Source organism: Chaetodon trifascialis, chromosome 22, assembly GCF_039877785.1.
Source record: "Chaetodon trifascialis isolate fChaTrf1 chromosome 22, fChaTrf1.hap1, whole genome shotgun sequence".
NCBI lineage: Eukaryota > Metazoa > Chordata > Actinopteri > Chaetodontiformes > Chaetodontidae > Chaetodon > Chaetodon trifascialis.
In genome coordinates this window covers 7,000,763-7,022,098 of record NC_092077.1, presented here as the reverse complement: position 1 = coordinate 7,022,098, position 21,336 = coordinate 7,000,763, and the positions used below count along the sequence as shown (strand labels likewise).

General features: G+C 41.0%; 2 protein-coding genes across 4 annotated transcripts; both read right to left on the bottom strand.

Moving 5' to 3' along the window:
• Positions 1–2,913: 2,913 nt before the first annotated feature.
• On the bottom strand, positions 2,914–5,525 carry LOC139350790 (islet amyloid polypeptide). Its single transcript, XM_070992392.1, has 4 exons — positions 5,406–5,525; positions 4,190–4,285; positions 3,594–3,734; positions 2,914–3,487 (listed from the first exon to the last, which is right to left on the bottom strand). The coding sequence occupies exons 2-4, from the start codon at positions 4,267–4,269 to the stop codon at positions 3,313–3,315; spliced, it is 396 nt and encodes a 131-aa protein (XP_070848493.1). The 5' UTR covers positions 4,270–4,285; positions 5,406–5,525; the 3' UTR covers positions 2,914–3,312.
• A 3,173-nt stretch (positions 5,526–8,698) lies between these two features.
• LOC139350673 (solute carrier organic anion transporter family member 1C1-like) lies at positions 8,699–21,336 on the bottom strand. Of its 3 annotated transcripts, none has more exons than XM_070992192.1 (16): positions 21,195–21,336; positions 20,801–20,926; positions 19,751–19,886; positions 17,874–18,015; positions 17,571–17,703; positions 17,337–17,464; positions 15,348–15,494; positions 15,127–15,225; positions 14,130–14,351; positions 13,804–13,968; positions 13,420–13,615; positions 13,162–13,327; positions 12,224–12,408; positions 11,778–11,842; positions 11,355–11,472; positions 8,699–11,242 (listed from the first exon to the last, which is right to left on the bottom strand). In XM_070992192.1, the coding sequence occupies exons 3-16, from the start codon at positions 19,850–19,852 to the stop codon at positions 10,741–10,743; spliced, it is 2,370 nt and encodes a 789-aa protein (XP_070848293.1). In that variant the 5' UTR covers positions 19,853–19,886; positions 20,801–20,926; positions 21,195–21,336; the 3' UTR covers positions 8,699–10,740. The 3 variants fall into 3 exon arrangements, with proteins under 3 accessions (XP_070848293.1, XP_070848294.1, XP_070848295.1); XM_070992193.1 differs by having other exon boundaries at positions 20,801–20,943; positions 21,195–21,330; XM_070992194.1 differs by lacking the exon at positions 21,195–21,336 and having other exon boundaries at positions 19,751–19,882; positions 20,801–20,860.

Here is a 21,336-nt window from a genome sequence, read left to right as displayed (position 1 = left end):
TGGGAGCCCCATCATCTGATCCAGTGGCATTAAGACACATCCAGGGCAACGTGTCAGTCAAATCTGTGCCAGGATGCTCCACAGATGAAGCCATCCGTCTGTGCTACAGAGTCAATGAACTGCTCATTCTTACATATGTGATGTAGTGTTTCAGTCTTCTTTTCAAGATATGTAGTTCCCTGAGTCAGCTGCAGCTCACAGTGATTTAAAAGAATCCAGGATCCACTGTGCAAAACCTTTGGCAGAAAAAGAACAAAGATACCAGAAAAAGACTGTAAGCAATGCAGAGAGCAAGCAGGAAAAGCATCTAAATCAACTTAAATTGATTTATTTTTTATCTAGCTGTAATCCCTGTATTAAAAAACCTGTAAATTAATTTTGCAGTGAGAGCTGTTAACAGTGACAATCCTTTGCTTTGAATTTTGATGGTAGGGCTACCCTCTTGTTTATATTTGGATCACAACTGTATCTTTAATGTCAGAGATTAATGTTGTCACCGGGTCATGAATCAGATCTGAAATTCCATCAAAACATTCATCAGCCATCATTAACGCACCGATAAACAACTCAGCACCAGATAACACTTGAAGTACAGTGCCATTTGTGATTTTACATGAAGTAATCGACCGATCTTGACATGATCCCCATTCTGTGTCAGGGGGTTTGGTGGATAATGGCTGCATTGTTTTTGGATTCATCAGTAAAAGCCGGCGTTTGTTCTATTTTTGAAAAACCTTTTATGCCGGTTTTAACTGTGCATGGGAGTATTGCTGTCAGTGTCTGAGATGATCGGGTCACTGGTAATCAAACACAGGTTAATGCCGTGCGTCATGCTTCCCCTCTTGATTTTCATTACGTTACCCTGAATAACCCCTGCGGGAAGACAACATATGACTATATTGAATACAGTATCGTGATCACAATGCTGTCATAAAAAGGAATTTGGACAAATGGTGGGCTGTTTTTTTTTATAAAATAGACACTGAATGTACTCAGTGTATGCAACATCATTTTTATTTTTCATTGATAAAATGTGCTCTCGGGTGTATCTGACTGTGAGGCCCTTGACCATATTATTGAAACCGTGTTGCTTCTGAAATTAATCAAGCTATTTTTATTTTACTTTAAAGCTAACCAAATGCCCCATTACATCCATTAAATTGTTAACATAATTCATAAACTAGATACACGCAGTAGAGTACATGTAACTAGGAGTTTAGTGGGGGGAGATTGACAGCCTCCATCAGGATCACAGTTATTTAATGTGACTATATCAAGTGGACTATAAAGGCAATGGATTTTAATTAACTAGAAGTACATGTGTTACATATGTTGATTAAATGAATAATTTCACAGAAAAATCTGCAAAATTCTCAGTACAATGCAATTTTATTGTTCAACACGGAGGAAATTTTTCTTTAACTACACTTCTGCACAATAACACACAGGACACAAGAAACAACAACATGTAAAACAGCATAGAATTAGTCATCAACTCATAATACCACGTGAACAACATCTGATGTCTCTTACTTCAGTCACAGCATGAGCAATAAATTAACTATTGAGATAAAAATGTCCAAAAGTCTCCACTACACTGGCATCATGCTTAACAGCCTGTTATATGGGCTGTCCAATGATAGCACTGGTTCTTCTTCAAAGATCCAATTTAATTTTTGTGATTATTTGAGACAGGGAACTGTGTCTGATGGCCTATTAAATTTAACTTGCTTATATTTTCTTACTGCAAGCAGCAACTGTTAGCTCAGTTTACCAGAAAGACTGGAACTGGGGAAACAGCTGGCCTGGGTCTGTCCATAGGGAACAAAATCTAATAACCAGCACCTTAAAAAAATGTAGAAAATTTGCCCATTATGTTTTGTCTGTTCCAGCTGTACATTAACTGAAGCATAAAAACAATAATTTGTCGTCACGTGTGGGGCTGCAGTTCCCTGTCTTAGGTCAGTTAGGATCACTGCTTTATTTTCAGAAATGTCAGAATAATGTTAGAGAGAATGATTTATTTGAGCTTTTATGTATTTCCTAAAATTCCCAGTGGGTCAGTTTACATACACTTAGTTAGTATTTGATAGTATTGCCTTTAAATTGTATCACTTTGGTCAAACATTTCAACTGGCCTTCCACAAGCTTCTCACAGTAAGAATTTTGGACCATTCGTCCTAACAGAACTGCTTTAACTGAATCAGCATTGTGGGCCTCACTGCTGACACACACATTGGCAGTTCTGGTCACAAATTCAAGGTATTGGACGGTCACTCCAATACCTTGACTCTGTTGTCCTTACACCACAACTTTGGAAGTATGCATGGAATACCCAAGCACACCACTTGGAAGAACCACTTGAGACCTTTCTGGCTGATGTCTTGGGATGTTGCTTCAGAATATGGACATAATTCTCACGATGTCATCTAGTTTTTGTGAAGTGTGCCAGTCCCTCCTGCAGCAAAGCACCCCCACAGAACACCAAACTCACGTAGTTTATAGAGAGTAAGGGATTCCTCTTGGGATACCTGTGGCAACTCCCAGCACATGACACAATGCAGCTCATTAATGTGCAGCCCCGTAGCGAGGGGTGTAGCACAAAATGTTGGTCCCTTCCTGCATCCACAGCTATTCATGTGGGTATCCTTGTGGGCCCCTACTCACATTAGGGCCCCTGGTCCTGCAACCCCAATAGTTAATAATCTGATCTATTGGAGCTATTCCTTACCTACAGAAAAACATGATGAAACCCCTTTTGTGGCAGATGGGGAAGCATGCTGGGAGCAAACTGTAATACTTCCAGGTGTTTTAATGGGCATATCATGTCGGAGTGCCAGCTGTGGATATGTGAACAGCTCAGAGCTCCTGCATGCAGTTGTCATGATACGCAATAACGTGGCTTAAAACGCATCAAGATTTTTAGAAATATATTTTCAGAATTTTATTATCAAAACCAACAAATAACATTTATTTCATATGGCTTTTACATCTGTTTTCTTTTATTTATTGTTTTTTATTTACTTTGACGTCTTCTGATGTATTTCTATATTCACATCATGCCATTGTGGAACAGCATTAACAGAGCCACGACACACAAAGCCAGGAAAGAAAAAAAGAAAAAACATATATGGACTTTGATGGTTTTAAATTAAAGGCACTGTTTCTTAAAGTTTATAAAATAAAGAAGAAAACTCTGTTCATAATCATCATTATGACCATCAGTATCATCATTATTAATGTCATTCTCACGATCATTGTTACATAAGATGTCTGGTTATATCATCAGTGCACTGGGAGTGCAGGTTGGTACTAGAGAGGCAGGTAGCTGGGAGGCTGCAGTAGGTCCCTCTTGCCATAGGTGGCAGATCCCACGTTGGTCGGTGCGTAGACGGTACCGATAGTGTTACTGGAGCGGACCAGGAAGTCTGCTAGCCTTTGGGTGACACAGGTGGCTGTGTTGCACTTCCTCTTTTCTATGTGGTGACTGGGAGGATGAAGAAAGCACAGACTTCACAGTGACACTCACAGATAGAAGGTTTTTCACGTAATGCGGATTTTAAACAGTGGCTCATTTCTGTCAGTGCCGTCACCTGTTCATAGCTGTGAGCTCCCTTTGTGGCCGTGAACCCATGAGGCCGAGGAACGGGTTGGAGATTAGCCCAGGAGCTAACCAGCCTTCACTGTCTGGGAGAGTACTTTCCTGCTCGCTGGATGAGCTAGGAGTGAAGTACCTGAATCACAGGAGGGAAAAGGGCCAAACTATTTCACACTGATAGCTGATGATACCCTCTTCAAAACATCCACTAGCCCCGAGAGCCAGAAGTGGCCATTTAGCGCCCCCTGAGTTTCACAATGAAGCACTTTCCCACAGATGAGCACAATTGGCTTCCACCTCCACAGTTATCAGTGCCCCGCTGCTCCTCACATACAACATTACAGCCCTACTAATCACACAATTCCCATGATATTCAGCTACTTGTGCGGTGACCTCAGGTTAAACTCATACACTGGTTTCCTGACTGTTAAGACAATGGTCATGTAAGCTAGTCCCTGATCTGATATGATTAAAATCTCTGCAAAGGAAAACCTGCTAAATTTTATTGCCTACCACACCATAATAACCTTTTTTTCAGAAGTCATTGCATAGACACACCAAAGAGCTGACTGCTCTGTATTATACACTTACCTGTAACTTGGGGCAGTGGTGACACAGCGCAGCAACACAAGCAGCACGAGGAGAAGCACAGGCATCCTCAGGTGATACATAGTGTAGGGTGATTACCTGGATCAACACAGTGGATAAAACACGCTTTGATTTATTGTTTCAGCGGGTTAGGGCAAACCAGAGAATGCATGATTTGGTTTATTTGTTGTAATTAACTGTAATCTAACTACAAAGAATGGGGCAAATGACAAAAGCACAATAACATACCAATTTATGTACATTATCAGTACATAATGTGAGAATTTAACACATGCAAACAAGCGTAGAATGCTATAGTTTCAAAGTAGTCAACAGATAAGAGAGAGTAATATAATGAGTGTTTCCATCATAATGCAATTCTGAACTTGAAGAGTCAGCACCATGAGACCAAAAGAAAAGCATTGTTAATTCTATAAAATATATTATTCACACAGTCTGATTTAAAGCTGTGCTCAATGATTCAGTGACAATGCACCAGCTGAGCATGAACCAGTTCAGAATATTCTTTTCCCTAATGTATAACTTAAGAGTTTCAAATAGGGTTGCAGCAAACAATTATTTCCATTATTTTCTTCATGGATCAATTAATAGTGTCTATAAAATGTCAGGAATTTTCTTATAAGCCAAGACAATGTCTTCAAAATGCATGTTTTGCCCAACCAACAGTCCAAAACTCAAAGATATTCAGTTTACCACACAAGACAAAGTATCAAATCCTCACAAGTGAGACACTGGAGCCAGAGAATATTTGGCATTTTGCTTGAGAAATTAGATAAATGATTAATCCGCTCCATTTGACATTGCATACATGTATAAATTCTGTGTACACATGTTGCACTTTATCAAAGCTTCTGCATATATTTCTGTGGTCTAGTATTTGTGGTGCTTCCTTACATCAAATAGAAAATTCCAAATTGCTCATCGATCATTTTAAGCAACAACAAATATTCGGTGTCTCTGGACAGCCTTCGGATGCTGAATGTAAAATATACAGCAGTTCTGTTTATTTTAACAGCACACAATATGAGTTTTAAAGCTCTAAAAATATCTGGAAAGATGCAGAGATTTAGCAAAACATCATAATTAGTACACAAACTAAAAGCACTGTCCACCTCCTGAAGCACCCCATTCACAAGACTCAGACATAGGTCCTGTAAAAAAAGACACACTAAAGCCTTAAGAGAGGCAGAGTACTTACTTTCTGTTGTGTTAGCCAGTAGATCCCAGTCTGTCACCGGAGCAGTCCAGGGTTTGGCAGACTGTCACACAAACCGACAACAGTTATAGGCTCATCGCTCAAACCACTTGTGACATCAGCTCTCTCCAAATATAGCCTTTTTCATTTACATAGAATGGGGAGGACAAGGGGGGAGGGGGGGTGTATGGAAGTGTAGGGAAGTCCAAGAGGGTCTTATATATGTCAAAAGCACACTCAGCTACCTTAATGTACACTCTTAAACCTGTGCACACACCGATTAAATGTAAATGTTGACGGTGTACACACACACATACACACACACAAACGCACACACATCTTTGCACGTCACCATCCTCATCATCACCTTCGTCATCATTCTCATCAGCGTCTGTGATGGGACTGACCCGCCATAAACCCACACCAGGGAGAGGAAAGCTGCCTTCGTATTTATCTGGAGACACGTAATGAAGTTTCAGGTCACCAAACTCTGGCCCTGCTGCCTCCCTCTGGGCTTCACGGACGATGAATAATACATGTGAAGATGAATTATCATTAATAATGAATGGGGTCTCATTATTTTGATGGGACACGTCACAAACAACTGAGAAATTACTAATTAATGAAGCGATGGTAAAACTTGAGAGTAATACTTTACAGGCACGTGACCTGGGATTCTGACAAGCTTATGAGTGGATTTGCAATCACGTCTTTGCGATAGTTTCCTGCAAAAAACTTGAAATATTCAATATTTTTTTGCAACTTTAAAGCTGGTATAATGAATATTTTTAAATTAGCAATGGACCAAATTGCCTCAGCTCTACAGTGGATTTCAGTTCATTGTTTTGTTTTTTCTGCCCACATCTTTACTCTTCTGGTTGACTCTCACCGCTCTCATCGATGTCTCAGCCAAACACCTCCAAATAAATGTTAACGCTGCTCTGAGTCTCCTCGATGTATAAACATGCAACTGTTTGCTAACAAATCAGCCATATCAGCTTGATGATGATGCGTTTACAGCCTGTTTCTGTTGCTCCCATCACAGATTTATGACTCAACAACCCTACAGCTGTCATCAGATTGACAGACTAATCTCTGATTGGTTCACAGAAATATATGACATCAATTTTTTCCAGTGAAAGTCACGCCCACCACTGCTGCACAGGAGCTAATGTGTTTTCAGCTGAAACATTTGGATTACATAGGAAATGAATGGTGCGCTGAAACCATGGCTGCAAAAAACAAAAACGCTCATAAAAACATAATTATCAGAGAACGCAAGAAAAGATTACCGTGACCATGTTTCTGCATCCATAAGATGCCACCACAGGCTGCTGGTAAGTGCTGCGGTGGTTTTCACCGCAGCTATGAGCTAACAGAGAGATATAGTGCAGTCCTAATGGACATGTAACACCCCCAAACCCACCAAGGTCCAACAAACACCTCCCTATGTTTCCTGTAAGCTTCCTAAGAAAACCTGCAGTGACTGCAGACAAAGATAGCGTGACAGGATAGTTTTTCAGATTTCTCTGCCTTTACATACAGACACTATCTCTGAAGTCAAAGATATGACTTGATTCACTCCAGCCCTTCCTTGACACTCATAATTGTTCTTTGCAAGCTGATTTCTGAAGATGAACACATAACAAATGCTCTAAAGGTGATAAAAACCATTAATTCATTTGGCCATGTACAACAGATTTTTGTCAATGCCCATTAATGCAATTATATTCCGTTTCACTGGCAAAAGATGGTTGATAAAAAAAAAAAGAGAATAACTTGATTTAATATATAATTAACCTATTAAATATTTAGCTGTTCTAGTGGATGTGAGGGGGGTGTTTAGAAAGGTTAATGTGCCCAATCTTGAAAGAAAGGACAAGGTGGAAGGAAAGACAGAAAAAAGAGAGGAAGGGAGAGAAAAAAGGAAGAAGGAGGTGGGTGGCATGTGTAGGATTTTAAGTCTATTTTTATAAGCTATAGTCTGGAGAATTGTTCTGTTATTGTGTCCCTTGGATTACTTCTGCAATTGTGAAGAGCCAGATGTTACATCACTTTCCTGCTCCAAAGCCACTGTTACCACAACCAATACTCAGTTTACAGACAGAGTGAGCCTCCATAATCCTGAAGGTAAAGAAGTTCTTCTTTGTCTATTCTTCATACTTTGAAGGTGCTCCTTTATATAGCAGCTTTGTTTCCATTTTCAAACTTAGTGCGACGGTTTGGGCTTGAAAGCTCTAATACACACACTGAATATGGCTGTATTAGTATTCTTCCAGCACGGGACATAAGAGGGATCAAAAGGCACCTGGGAATGATGAGTAGCCAGTGCCAGTAAAGGTATTGTGACCTCTGATAATGAGTATTAACTGGGGATATGTCCACTATCGCATGATGAACTACTTAAATGACATATCCTCGGCGTATGTGTGATAACTATGCATAACTGGAGGAACAAAACTCCAACCCACGCTCACTGAGGTCTTCTCTGAATAACAGCCATAACTGTTTGGGCAGGAGAGGAGCCCTCACACATGTATCCAGTGTGTACGGTCTCTTTGTGGCCCATGATGCATCGCCAGACACAAACAAACAGTTAACGTCACCAACACCTACCTGAGCTGGGAAAGCAAATGCCAGTTAATTAATTGAATGGAACTAAATGACTTCTTGCTACTGGTTTGTGTTGTTTTTTTCTCTGACAATTGTTGCTCAAAAATATGCAGCCTCCATAAATATATTACTAACGTAACAGGCATATATGTAACTGCTGACAATGTTGCATAACGTGTGTATGTTAAAACAACCTAGCTATCTTAAACTGACATTTAAAAGGTTCCCACACATGTGTAACCATGGTAAAAGCAGCTGTGTTACAGAGAAACACAAACTTGGTGCTTCAGCTTATATTAAGTACGTTAGCTCGGGCTGAGTTTGGACATACACAGCAGAGTGCCTGCTGGGTTTAGGTCGGGCTCTGTTTTTACTCCCTCAGACAGAAATATGCAGTCTGAGCCAAACCCTAATCTACTCAAGGTGTTAATAAGCAACTATTTGCTAGTATGTTTGCTCTTCAGCTTTATGAGGTGATAATGAGTCAGCATTACACTTACAGCTTGTTGCTCGGCACCCTAGTGACCCAAAAATCGAGCAGAATGAATACTGATGTACATTCGGAAACTGTGCTCTTAATTTGCACTTTTAGCACAGGAGGCACTTGTAAGGAATGAACCTAACAGCAACATCATCTTCACACTGTTTTGATTCACAACATGACATTGTGTTAATACTTGTTTCATGCATGCTTTTGAGACAGCAAAATTTAATGTGACAATAATATCACACAATCAGGGGTTCATTTATTCACATTAAAAGAAAAAAACAATCATTTTGGTCCAGAAGTTTTGTTCTATAGTCTGTCTGGGTCTGGGTCTTTAGTCCTTGCATGGCTGCTGCGTAATCATGGGCAATATTTTGAATTGTTGGGCACATCCAGTGCTCTTTCATTTAAATACCAAGTACTCTGCTACGTTTCTACAGCTGTGGAAAAGGCACCAGCACATCCTCTTCAGGACTAAGTGTAATACAACAGTTCTATCCTGTAATTCAAGAAGGAAAAGTACTGTTAGTGCAGAGCACTTAATGGACTGCCAACTCTCATGCACTGACTGTGAGACTCATGCAGTCCTCACACAAACTCCTGACTGATAGCATCTTGGAAAAAGTGGACACTGTCAGCATGGACAGACAAGACAGAGCAGCACAGTGTCTCTGCATCTCTTCTGTCACAGTGTGCCTGCAGGCAGGAGTGACAGTAAGCTACTGTAGTTACGGGGACACTCTAAAACATTCTCATGACTCCCAATAACAGGTTTTTATGCATAGCTCAATAATGACATCTAGTAATATGACATGATTTTAGAGTTTTGGTTAAAAAACTGGAGTGTGGGATTTTACATTGAAATGAACGTCCGCTACATCGACCTTGCTGATTAAGCCTGTCACCACCAGGTGAATCTCTCTGGAGACATTCCTGTGCTGGTGAACCAGTAGTGACTGGTTTGCCGGAGATGAGGGGGAGGAACCATAGTGATGGAGTAGGATACAGCAGCTAGGAGTACGGTGGAGCCTATGGTGTCATAATCAAGTAGACAGTGAAAAAATAGAATTGCACTTACTAAATAGTCCGTTCGCACGGGACAAAGTCTTAGCAGAGCCCAAAGTGGCTTTGACAGGCACTCACACATACTGCTCCAAAATCACAAAACATTCGTCATGTATGCAGTTTTTCCTCACTTTGCACTTTAGCTTCATCATTGTGATATTGGGATTACGAATGTAATCTGGCTTTTGCCAAAACATGGACTGCAGTCAGGTGGTGTTGTAGGGAACTGTATTGAACTGAAAGGTGTTTTTAATGCTTTGCCCATTTACAATCATCAGTGCAGTCCAGTACAGCACCACCACTAACTACAGCCTCAATGATAAAAAAAAAAAACATGTAGTTGAATTAACATCTCTATGACATTTGAATCTTCTTAAATGTACATGTTGCAGATCTGTAATAATAATAACAACAACAATGCAGTGTTTATTCATATGGTGCTTATTTATATTGCAATATTTAGCGATTGACAAGTGACCCTAAAGTCATTCAAAGATTTCAGGGCTATCCACTGACCCTACCTCCTCTGCTGACATCTAAACAGCCATGCAAATGACAGCTTTGTTGCAACAAATCATTTAAGCTAGTTAAAGTCCAGCAGACAATAATGCATCATGCACTGGTATTTATTCTAGCTCTTATTCCTCAGACAGTACCGTTGGCTAATAGCTTAGTTTAGCTGCCAGGGAATCAGAGGATGAATTGCGTTTGTAATCTTATCAGTAGATATGTGTGAAAGCACCTCTGACATAATGAGAAAAATACAAGAAATCCAAGCAAAATAGTTCAGCTAAGAACTCTTTGCTTCTCTTCTCTTTCTAGGCTGACTCTCTAGTTTAATTAAATCTAGTTTGATGATGATGTCTGGAGGTTTGCCAGGTATGCTGATCAACCATCCTTCTGCACTGATTACTGATGTGGTTTTTCACCTATAAATGCTTTAAAAATGCCCAGTGCTCATAAATGCACTGACTTCACAAACACTCAATCTCACTCCAAGCTAAACTGATGAGTTGGCAGCTCTGCCCAGAAGAAAAAACAATCCCTCCCAAGAAGCAAAGTAAATGGGACTTTTGGCCAAACAGTAACAATTCTTGAATGGTTCTAGTTGTGCCTGTGTTTGAGACCACGCTGATGAAAAACTTAATTTTGTCTTTGCTGTGTGTCTCTAACTCATTCAGCCTTATGATGGTCCAGCTCCTCTTTTTCCACACGTGCATTCTTCTTATTGCAAGACTCGTCTTTTCCCTCTTTCACCTCCTCCTCAGACTTCTGCCCATCCGACTCTAGCTTTACTTCTTCACCTGGAAGAGGAGTAAACTCAACAGTGGTCTCTGTCAGGGATTTGACCTGTTGCCTCTCCTGGGTGCTATTTGTGGAGACGAGTCTGCCATCTTCGGGTAGCTGCTCTGTTCTGTGAACGCCCCCTCCCTCCTCCAGTTGTGTTGCGATCCTTACACAGACTTTTGGCGGTTTGGCAGTTTTTGGTGCGCTAGGCTGGTCCTCGGCAGGATTTGATGGGGCCTGAAGTTCAATCTCCTTTGAAGATTTTGTATGTGGCATATCAGTTTCTCGCTCTGGTTTCCGAAACTGCCGTCTGAGGAGGACGATGACAGCAATGATGAAGAAATATGAGGAACCACTGAGACAAGTGATCAGACCCAAGAAAATGATCCTGAAAATAGAGACAGAAAATGGACAGAGGGTGGTTAAGGGCAGAAATTATTACTATACTAGTTGTATATAGCAATCATGTTCTTTTTCCACATTTGTAGTCCATGGCGTACCTGTACATTGTAGAGTCATATATGCGACATGCTCCCCTGCCCCCACACTTCTTGATTGACCACTTCAGGCAAGTTGAGTCAATCAAGGCTCCGAAATACACCGGTGCAGGAATTCCACCTGCAGATGAAGTGTCAGCTAAATATGGACAGTTACAACACTGCACAGGAGACAAATAGTCTGCCCCTCAGTCAGACTTCTAATATTTAGCTTATTTTGACTGCTGCAAACCAAACTAATGCAAAAAATTTGCAGTCAAGCAAGACAAAAGGTGACATTTCTCCCAGCAGGGGGAGCTTTATCTCTGGGAACTGAACTACAGAACAGTACAGTACAGAAACTGTACTAGCACAAAAGCAAAACAAGTCCAAATCTGAAAACACAAAAATTGTGCTTTACAAGCGACTGACAGTATTGAAGCTTACCAAGAGTTCTAGTTACCAACGCCTGCATACCCAGCGCAAGGGATTTGAGCTCTGGTGAGATGCACCTGGAATGACAAAACAACCTGGTCACCGATATAGATCATATGTGGAGAGTTGCTGTGCTCGTCAGCATCTTCAAAGGAGTAGTTTGACATTTGGGACATATGCATAATATACTGTCTATAATGTGTTCATATTAGAGGTTTCCCCTTGTTTCCAGTCTTTGTGCTAAGCTAGACTAAACAGGAAACAGATTTTAATTTGCTCACGACAAGAAAACAAATAAATTTGCTTCAAATGCGCAGGACTGACTGGTCAAATTAGGTACTTCATTGAGTTAACAGTATCAAAACAAAGGTGTTTGTGAAGCCACTCATGGCTTACATCACAAGAATGATATACAGAAACATTAATATTCCCAGTCATCATTATTTCCAGACACAGACCGTATGATGACCATGTAGCCAGGCGTGGCTCCCAGAGAGTTGATAAAGGAGCTAAGGACAGACACGGCCATGTAAGAGGTGAAGCTTCGGCTGCAGTCCTTAGCGTGAGGACACTGGCCCAGCCTCACGGACGTACTGCTGCCTGCTGGGAAGGAGGCGGACACACAGCTGCAGTTGTGAAAGACCTGATGAAGAGAGAGAACGTGTGACATAGTGAGAAGACAAAGTGGAAATGAAGCAACACCCATTTAGAATTTGTAGAGCAAGTCTTAGCTTAGAGTCAGTCAATCTGCTGTGAGTGTTAGAGTCCCATGCAGTGATTTGTGATTTGACGGTTCAGTGGTTAAATGGGTCGCAGGAGAAAATTCAACAGAATTGAGGGAAATAAAAAATATAGCAAACTTGAGGTAAACTGAGAAGACTTTGAATGAGATCTTGAGTAGAGAGCTGATGAACAGAGAGAGAAACTGAAGGAATTGATTCTCAAATTCTTCTTTGGTGGAGCTGTCATGATTGTCTCCTTCAGTCAAATGTTCATAAAGCACATTCTCTTGGCGTGTCTGCTGAGGAGTGTTTTGTCAGATTGAGGGTTGAGAGCTGCTGATCAACATGTCAACAAGTCACTTTTTTTTAGAAACATATTTATCAAGGTCACTTGCTGCATGTGTTCACTTTGTGTTAAAGCACGTCGAGCTGCATTTCTTGTATGAAAGGTGATATATAAATGCACTTTATTATGTATTTATTTATTATTTCATTTCATTTTTTCACTTTATGGTGATGCTGCTCAAGTGCTGGGTTTACAATTTGGAAATTTTTCAATTATAAAGAGTTGATATTGGGAGCTGTCAACCAACTCTGGACTCATCACACCCAGAAATCTTCCTCTAACTGGCTGATAAGGAGGTTGTTGGTGCATTCACAGTGTGCAGCCCTACTGTGTTCTTGCCGTATCCACTGGAGCTGAGGCAGCCAGCCATACATGGAGAGATGTAGGTGATGCCGCTGTCTGAGCAGACAGGGTCCCACTCCTCTGCTGAACATGAGCAGTCCCTGTTGCACTCTGAGAAGAGCATATCTCTGTCGTATAACACACCCTGGGTCCTGCAGAGCAAAGAGGGTTTATATCTTACATTAACTGGAGGTTATGCCTCTGTTGAAGCACCTTCATATACCCTTCATGTGTCAGCACTGACCCATTGTATGAGATGGTGAGCCCAGCCACAGGAATGTTGTCACACTTGGTGCCAAACTGCAGCAGAAGGAGGAGGTATGCCAAGAAGGATGTGGCAAACGACAGCTGAGCTCCTGACACCAAACTCAGTTTATACCTCTTCATCAGCAGCCCTCCCAGGAAGATCCCCACTGCCACCGCCGGCAGGTTCAACACACCTGGAAGAAAAAACACAAGTGGGTCTGGACACTGGGAGGCCCTTCTTACAGTAGGAAGTCTCACCATCAGACACCTGAAGATGCTTTGTTTCTCTTTAAGCTTTGAGAGCAGAGCTGTAAATGTTAGCAGGTTTTCCACATATACCAACTTTATTAATGCAGCTGATGGGTTTTTTTTTTTTTCTTACCTATCAGGAAGTTGGCTCTGGATGCAGACTGTCCAAACTGTTGTTCCATGTATTTTGCTTTGAAGGTGAACAGGCCGATGAAAGAGTTGAACTTCAGGATGCTCCCACAAAGGAGCAGGAAGTAGGCAGGAGTTCCCAACAGTCGTTTCAGTGCTGGAAGAAATCCTGTAGAAGCACATCCAGAAAAAATATAAGTAATGACCTTAAATGTGCACACATTCTGTTAAATAGTAAAACACCAAATCTATGTTAAATAGGGTATTTGCACATTGAAATGCAATGAAGTGTCATAAGTGTTATGAGAAGAAGAAGAGGATTGTCTTAACCTTTAGCGATGTCAGTCAGCTTGAGGTTGTGATTGTTGTTGAGGACATCCTCTGTCCCACCTAAGGTGTCACTCCTGCCCTTGTCTCCCTCCTGCTTTGGCAGGGAGCGGGGCAGGAACCAGAACGGAATGCTGGAGATGAGCAGGAGGGTGGACGATACCAGGAAGCCCATCCACCAGGCTCCCACCCACCGGGCATCTTTAGGAGTGATGGTCACACTTTCTGGATGAAAGAAAGGAGTTTCTGGGTGAGTGCACAGCAGGAGCAGGAAGTCTGGTGTGGTTCATTTTAACTTTTATTCCTCCATGTGAGGGGAACAGGCTAGCTGCGTCTTGATTATCTGGGATGGGACACTCCACTTTCCAGTAGCGACACTGCACACTTTAGCTGGACTAATTGAGTTTGCTTGGCCAATGAATTATTGATTTTACCTTATCTATTGGTGAGAGTCAGGACAGTTCCTCAAAGGTACACTCAGAAAAGTCCTCACTAACCTGCCCTGACAGGTCCTATTTTTACGGTAACATGTGCAGCAGGATGAGTCAAAATCTCTCTGAACCAAAGCTCCAGACACAGCCTGCCTCTTCAGTCAAAGCATGGCATTCTAGGCAAAAAGCGTTCTTTGGTTTAACCTGTTTAATCTGTCGCTTGTATTTTAATCCATACAGCTGTCTAACAATAGCTGGATTTTCATCTAAATACATCGCACATTTTAACCAAATTTCGAGAACATTGGCAAAAGAAAACACAAAGGAATGCTTGATTCCATTCACTACCATTAAACAATTATTAGAAGTTGGTTCACTGAGATAAGCAGCAGGTGGCGCCAATTATCAGGTCGGAAAACCATTATACCACTGTAGAAGAAGATGGGGCAACAAGACAACGTAGTTAAGCACTTGTTGACTCATTTCTGTTTGTTTCATGTATTAATGTTAGCGTTTTGAGTGAAACCTGAGGATACATATGTCTTCCAAACCAAATGCATTGTGCTTACCCACGTCAACATATCCAATGTCGACATATAGTTTGGCACAGTAGGAGCCCAGGAGGAACCCAAACATGGGGCCTAGCAGAGTAATGGTCTGGAGACAAGCTGCAAATCACAAAAGAAATTTGCAAAATTTTTCCACTGTCACTGCCATTTATATGTCCATTTTAAGAAATTTGGCTCTCATAATATAAGACATTGGGCCCTGTCAACGTCCCATATCTTACCTATATAGAAGGGTGAATTTTCTGCTTTAGCGAAGTCGTCGATGTATGAGATGCCCAGCGGTGTGACCGGGGTTTCTCCAATCCCCCGCAGAGCGTTCCCAAGGAAGACATAGATCCACATGTTGGAACCAGATTCTCTCACACAGGCTCCATGAAGACACACAAATGAAATACACGATATTGATGTTGTCACAATCTGATAGTGATTTTCACAGACACTGCTTAATATTACCTGTGATATTTTGTTAAAATCACCAAAGGTCAGCACATTTCCTACACTCAAACGCAGAAAATACATAAACTTTATTCTGTCAAACATCCATAATCTTGCACAAATTCTGTCTAAGCTGCTGACTGCATGCTGCTCCCTTCAGTTTTTCCATGTAGTTCAAACCACCTCTGCAGCGCACGCGTGAGCACGTGCATGTTTTGTGTGTGCATGTATTGTCTCCATCATTCATGGATTATTAATTTAGTATCTAAAAGAAGACTATCAAAAATTGAATTAAAAAACCCATCAAACTTTGTATGGAACCCCCTCCCACATGTTATTGAAAAACAGAAAATAAAGCCTGCTACCTCAATTGTGCAGACTAATACAACGTGGTGTTCATTCAATATAAGTTTAATAGGATGTGACTTTAAGCTTGTATACTACTGCTTTGTAGGTGACTTCCACATTGTGTTTTTTTCTAAATACATCTCCTCAGAATGGCTGAGCAGGATCAATATGTAGCATTCTGTGGCTGTATGACGTGTCTGTGAGAAGAGGAATTAATTATGGCTCCACAATAGAAAGACAGGCGTAACATTTCAACTGAGGCCCATCTCAGGGAACGAGAATTGATTGGAAAAAAAGCTGCTCCTCAAAACACTGAAGAATACATGATATGAGTCTAAGCTGAATTTATTATCATAAATATTACCAGTGTCTGCTTTTCAGCGATGCTATAAGACCTAATGGTCCCACATATTATTGTGCCTCTTTTCTCTTTCTTTTTCTATTTTCCATCTTTCTCTTGTTGGTGTGGTCTGCAGTCGGCACACAGACTCTCTTCACTGCTGGTGAAGTGAGGTGGTGAAAGCTGCGTCTGTGTTTAGTTCAGGTAACAGGGATTGGGAGATATTTGTCCTTGTACCAGGACAGAAATTACAGAAGTCAGCCACCCAAAAGGTATAGCTTTGGGGTGGATAGTTTCAGTGCTGTTGTTGAGCGATATGTACACAGCATGGGAGGTGAACGGTTTTGCAGGTCAGACCAGGATCAGTGCATTCCAGGGATGGTTGAAAGAAAGTCAGTGAGTTGTTAAGGGTTTTAACCAGGTTTCATGTGAAGGCGGACTCTTGCTACTGCTGTGGTTTCTTGTTCACTGACTGTAGCAAAGGTGTCTACATTATAGTATGGTTTGTCCTGATTGCTGGTTCTTGATTTGAATCCTATGGGTAGTGGTTTGTCAGAAAGCAGTAACCAGGTTGACAGGTGACAGGTGATTATTGCACAGTTGCAAGTTTTATTGTTGGGTTTGTAATTGCCATGCTAAACGTCCCAATTAGAGTAAGATACACACTTAGATAGACAAAAAAAACACTGTGTTAACAATGGACAATGGTAGTGGGACAATATAGCCCCGACGCAATACCTGGTTCACTTGGTCAATTCTAAACATTGAATTTTTTAACTTGTGACTTTGAAATTAAGATGCAGCAACACAACAAATATCAACCTGATGCTGGTATTAGTGAAGAACTCAAGAGAGTGTTAAATCAGCAGGATTCGTTGTCTGGCAACCATTATTGCTAATCCATGAAGTAAATGTTGAGATATTTCACTTGGTAAATGCAAACTTTGACCAGTTGCATCCATCCAGTTGTTGCTGAGATATTTCAGCGTAGCCCAAATTGGTGGACTGACCAACAGACCAACATTACCATCCATACATATATATGTTGCTAGAGTGGCTGATGTCAGTGGAAATTACTCATTCTTACCTCTGTTGTCTTCCAAAGAGGGCTCTATCTGAATTTCTGGGATATCTTCTGTTTTCAAAGAATCCACACAGGCGGCGATGTTCATGCTGTCATTCTGGACAACCTGAATGACTGTGTCATATTTGTAGCTGTGAAAAGCAGCCGTGCCAGAATGAAACATTATAATAAGATCATTTGGAGGTCTTTCATCAGAAGTGTTCAAGTTTGTAAAATCGTGTGTCTGTCGATGTTTACCGTCCCATGAAGAAGTGTGTCAGGCCGGTGAGAAAGGCTCCTACAGCCATGAGAAAACAGCCCACAGCAATGAGTCTGGGCCGATGCAGCTTGGCCCCAAAATGGCTGACCACAGCGAGAAACAACAAGTTGCCTACCTCCAAAAAAATAAAGAGAAACCAAGGGAGCAGAATAAAATTGTACATTATACATTGTAAATTATGCATTTATCATAAGCTACAGAGCCAAACTGAAAAGCTGGCAGTAAGTAAAAGTAAGACCTGATCAGATCCACAAAGGGTTCAATCAAAACATAGACGCTACCCATCTCAAAACTGCCATCTATGAGTCCAATGTGCGTGCTGGAGAGGTCAAAACGTCTCTCAATCTGAGTGATGGAGCTCTTCATGTAGGTTCCTGTCAGAGCCTTGGAGAAACAGGCGAAGGACAGCGCCACAATAAACAACTAGAACACACAAGGGGAAATATAAGTCATCAAAAAAGGCTAACAGATCATATATTTTCACAACCAAGTACTGTGTACTGTAAATGAATGGTTCTCTGTCACTTTCTAATAAATAACTCTTTCATGATATATCTGCTTTAATAATAATAGATAAATAAATAAAATGAAATAAAAATAGCAATGCAATATGAAATATAAAACCTGCAATGATGGTTTTTTTTGGCCACTTGGGGGCAGCAGAAACAAGTTCTTAACATTGATGCCTTAACCACATGAACGCAGGTATTTTTTTAAATGGAGTTTTTCAACAGTTAATATAATAATAATAGCAACAGCACTCATTTGGCAAAATCTCCACATGTAAACAAAGGAGATAATGGAGCACTCTTCCAATGTTCACTCTCTTTCAGCTTTTTGTTTCTGGCTTCTGCTTACTCCTGAGAGAAATATTGAAACTGAATTTGGATGCCTGCTGTGGCAGAAAACAACACAATGAGAGTGAACCGAAACCGAGTTACTGGTCAGACAGGTAAACACTAAGCTGAAACGGCCCACAAAGCTCTGCAAAGCTGGTGGAAGAACAGATTGGACTGATAATTACAGACAATTTAACAATAATCCTCAAACTGAAAAAAAAACAAATAGAAAATCATCTAATAAATTCACAGAACCGGTTTGAAGACCTACTTTGGTCAATGTAAATTTATAAGGCATTCGGTTTCACTGACTCTCCAATGTCCTGACTGTGGATGGAGAACTGAACAAAGCCTACCAAGCAAAGATTTACACAGAATCCTCACACATACTCATTCCCCCCAAAAATGACAAGGTTCTGGCCCATGTTCCAAGTTGTGTTTTAACATGCAGTCTTATTAACATGTCACTGAACTGAGCTCACACACTCTGTATGCTGCTTAATTTGCCTCCTACATTGCAGCCTCCACATTTCTTAGTTTCACTCGGTGTGTGGGCACTCTGCAGTCACTTTATTACTTAATTCCTACTGGGGATTAGTGCAATTCTCCTGCATGCTTTGCTATGTACAGAATTTCATCTATTATGCTGTACTGCGATAGAGGCTTTCATTCTCAGGTTAAACTTGACTCAGTCTGACAGGTATGGACCGCTCTGGGCTCTAAAAAAACTCAGAAAACCTTGAAAACCTTAATTAAAGCACATAAAACAGTGTGTTGTCTCATAAGCACCCCGACAGCTGATGACATACAGTAAGTATAATTTAATGTACGCTACTTCTTCATCTGATTTGGAATAAGACTGATGATTGTGAAAATGTGCTTTTCAACCTTATACCTACAGACTGAGCGGAGGCCCTCGAAGAGAAATCTGGGGTGAAATTGTTGTGCCTCATGAGAAATGCTCCATTAGCTTTGCACATGGTGATGTAGTGCTGCAATCAGGCAAGGCTGTGCTCTGGACTGACACTGAAGTGTTTGACAAAAGTTGATATGCTGATCTAAAGTAGACATATGGCTCGGAAAGATTTTCGAAAACAACAGCTCTCAGCTTGATTCTATCTACTCTGGGAGGCAGCATGTCTCTGAAAAGCATTTATCCTTCCATCTATACATGCTCATCGAAATTTGAAGGGACAGTGCTAACAACTGCAGCATTGATTTGCCTTTTAGGTTTTGAACAGAATGAACATCAGCCCATGAAGAGGAAGAGAACTACAAGACAGCAGCAGCCAAGTGATGGTTGTAGATAGCTTTAGTACTTTGAGAGTGGAGATCCCAGGGCGCTTTTTGGTCTTCTGTTCAGGGTCACACAGAGTCTGTTGACTGGTCATCCTGCCCATGTCCTCGGCTGTGTCCTCCATCCTGCACTCAACGTTTACCTGCTGGTCAGTCTACCTGCCCTCAAAAGCAAATAGAGAATAAAAAAAGGAAGATCAGGCTGAAGATAAAGAAAAACGTTTTGACTGAATGCCATAATGTGGGATTGAGAAAAAGCTTTTTCCTTTTTCCTTTTTGCTGAGATAGAGAAGATTGATATCACTAAGGTAGACTAGCTTAGCATAAAGACTGGAAACAGGGGAACAGCCAGCTGGTTCTCTCTGAAGCAAACAAAATCTGCCTCACCAGCACTTGTCAGCATGTTATATCTCATTTGTGATGTGAATATGTTCTCATGTAAGTCTCAACAAGAATAAGCATATGTCCTAAAATGTTGATGTTTAAAGGCAGAATGAGTAGGATTTACTTACTTAAAAAAAAAAAAAAAAGTATGGGCAGGGGATCTGTAACCTCCAGCCAATAGCAGCACTGATAAAGTGAGGGCGGGACCAGGTGCCAGATCTTAAAAAATTAATCCAAGAGGAAGCTACAAGGAAGAAGCAGGGCTAACATTGACTGTTGCATTTCCAAGTCACAACTGACAAATCTTTCTCAATATATAATAAATATATAGAAATTTAACCTGTTTTTTACAAAACAAAAATTGGCAGTTCTTTACGTTTGTGATCTTCACAAAGACATCAAACTTTTCATTTATGACATCATCTAAAATCTACTGCATAATAATCTACCAGAACTTAATTTATTGGACATTTCATGGACCTCAGATTTTCAGCAGTCAGCTATAAGCATAACAAGGGTCTGATCTGACTTTAAGTAGATAAACGTTTAAAAAATATACATTTTAACAATCAACATCACTTCCATGGTACTGAAACACTTCCTCAAGGGCAAAGCCCCTGCTGTCAGTTCAGTCTCACGTCTGTACCCGTGAAGTGAGCGCAACCAGAACAGCTGTACAGGTACCATACCTGTGCAAACTCCACCAGCGTCTTCTCACAGCCCTCTCAGCTTAGTCAACGTCAGGAGCTGCAGCTTGAATCCATGTCAGATAGGAGAATGGTTTCCGATGACACCTCATTTGTCCTTTGGAAAGCCTGAGAGGGGGGGAAACCTGACATGAAGTAATACAATCAACCAGTTAGAGTGTTTTCAACTCATAACTCAATAATCCCCCTCAGGTTTAGCCTGGTTAATACTTCCACCCACAGCACAGCTCGCCTTTAATGTCTGATTCTTTCTTGGCCAGCAGACTAATCTCAGGAATTTCTGGAAATTTAAACATCTCAAACTTTGCTAAATTTAGAGAGGTAGAGAGTAAAATCATGACTGCAAAGCAACTTCTGAGGAAGCTCAGTAAAATACCTAGTACATCTCCAGGCTGAGGGGACTGGGGTCTCCCCTCTCTTCTTCTTCTTCTTCTGCTCCTCTTTAAGCAGCCATGTGTCTCTCCTCCTACTGAGAAGAGGAAAACCTGCTCTCCCCGAGCTCCTATTCTCCTGTCTGC

Excerpts from the sequence above, each read along its gene's own strand:
- LOC139350673 (XM_070992192.1), bottom strand. The coding sequence starts at position 19,852 with ATGGAGGACACAGCCGAGGACATGGGCAGGATGACCAGTCAACAGACT. Across the intron at positions 13,616-13,803 it reads CAGAGCCAACTTCCTGATAG|GTGTGTTGAACCTGCCGGCG; the intron begins GTAAGAAAAAAA and ends TTTTTCTTCCAG. Across the intron at positions 11,473-11,777 it reads GTTGGTAACTAGAACTCTTG|GTGGAATTCCTGCACCGGTG; the intron begins GTAAGCTTCAAT and ends CTTCATCTGCAG.
- LOC139350790 (XM_070992392.1), bottom strand. The coding sequence starts at position 4,269 with ATGTATCACCTGAGGATGCCTGTGCTTCTCCTCGTGCTGCTTGTGTTG. Across the intron at positions 3,735-4,189 it reads ACCACTGCCCCAAGTTACAG|GTACTTCACTCCTAGCTCAT; the intron begins GTAAGTGTATAA and ends CCTGTGATTCAG. Across the intron at positions 3,488-3,593 it reads GAGCTCACAGCTATGAACAG|TCACCACATAGAAAAGAGGA; the intron begins GTGACGGCACTG and ends TCATCCTCCCAG.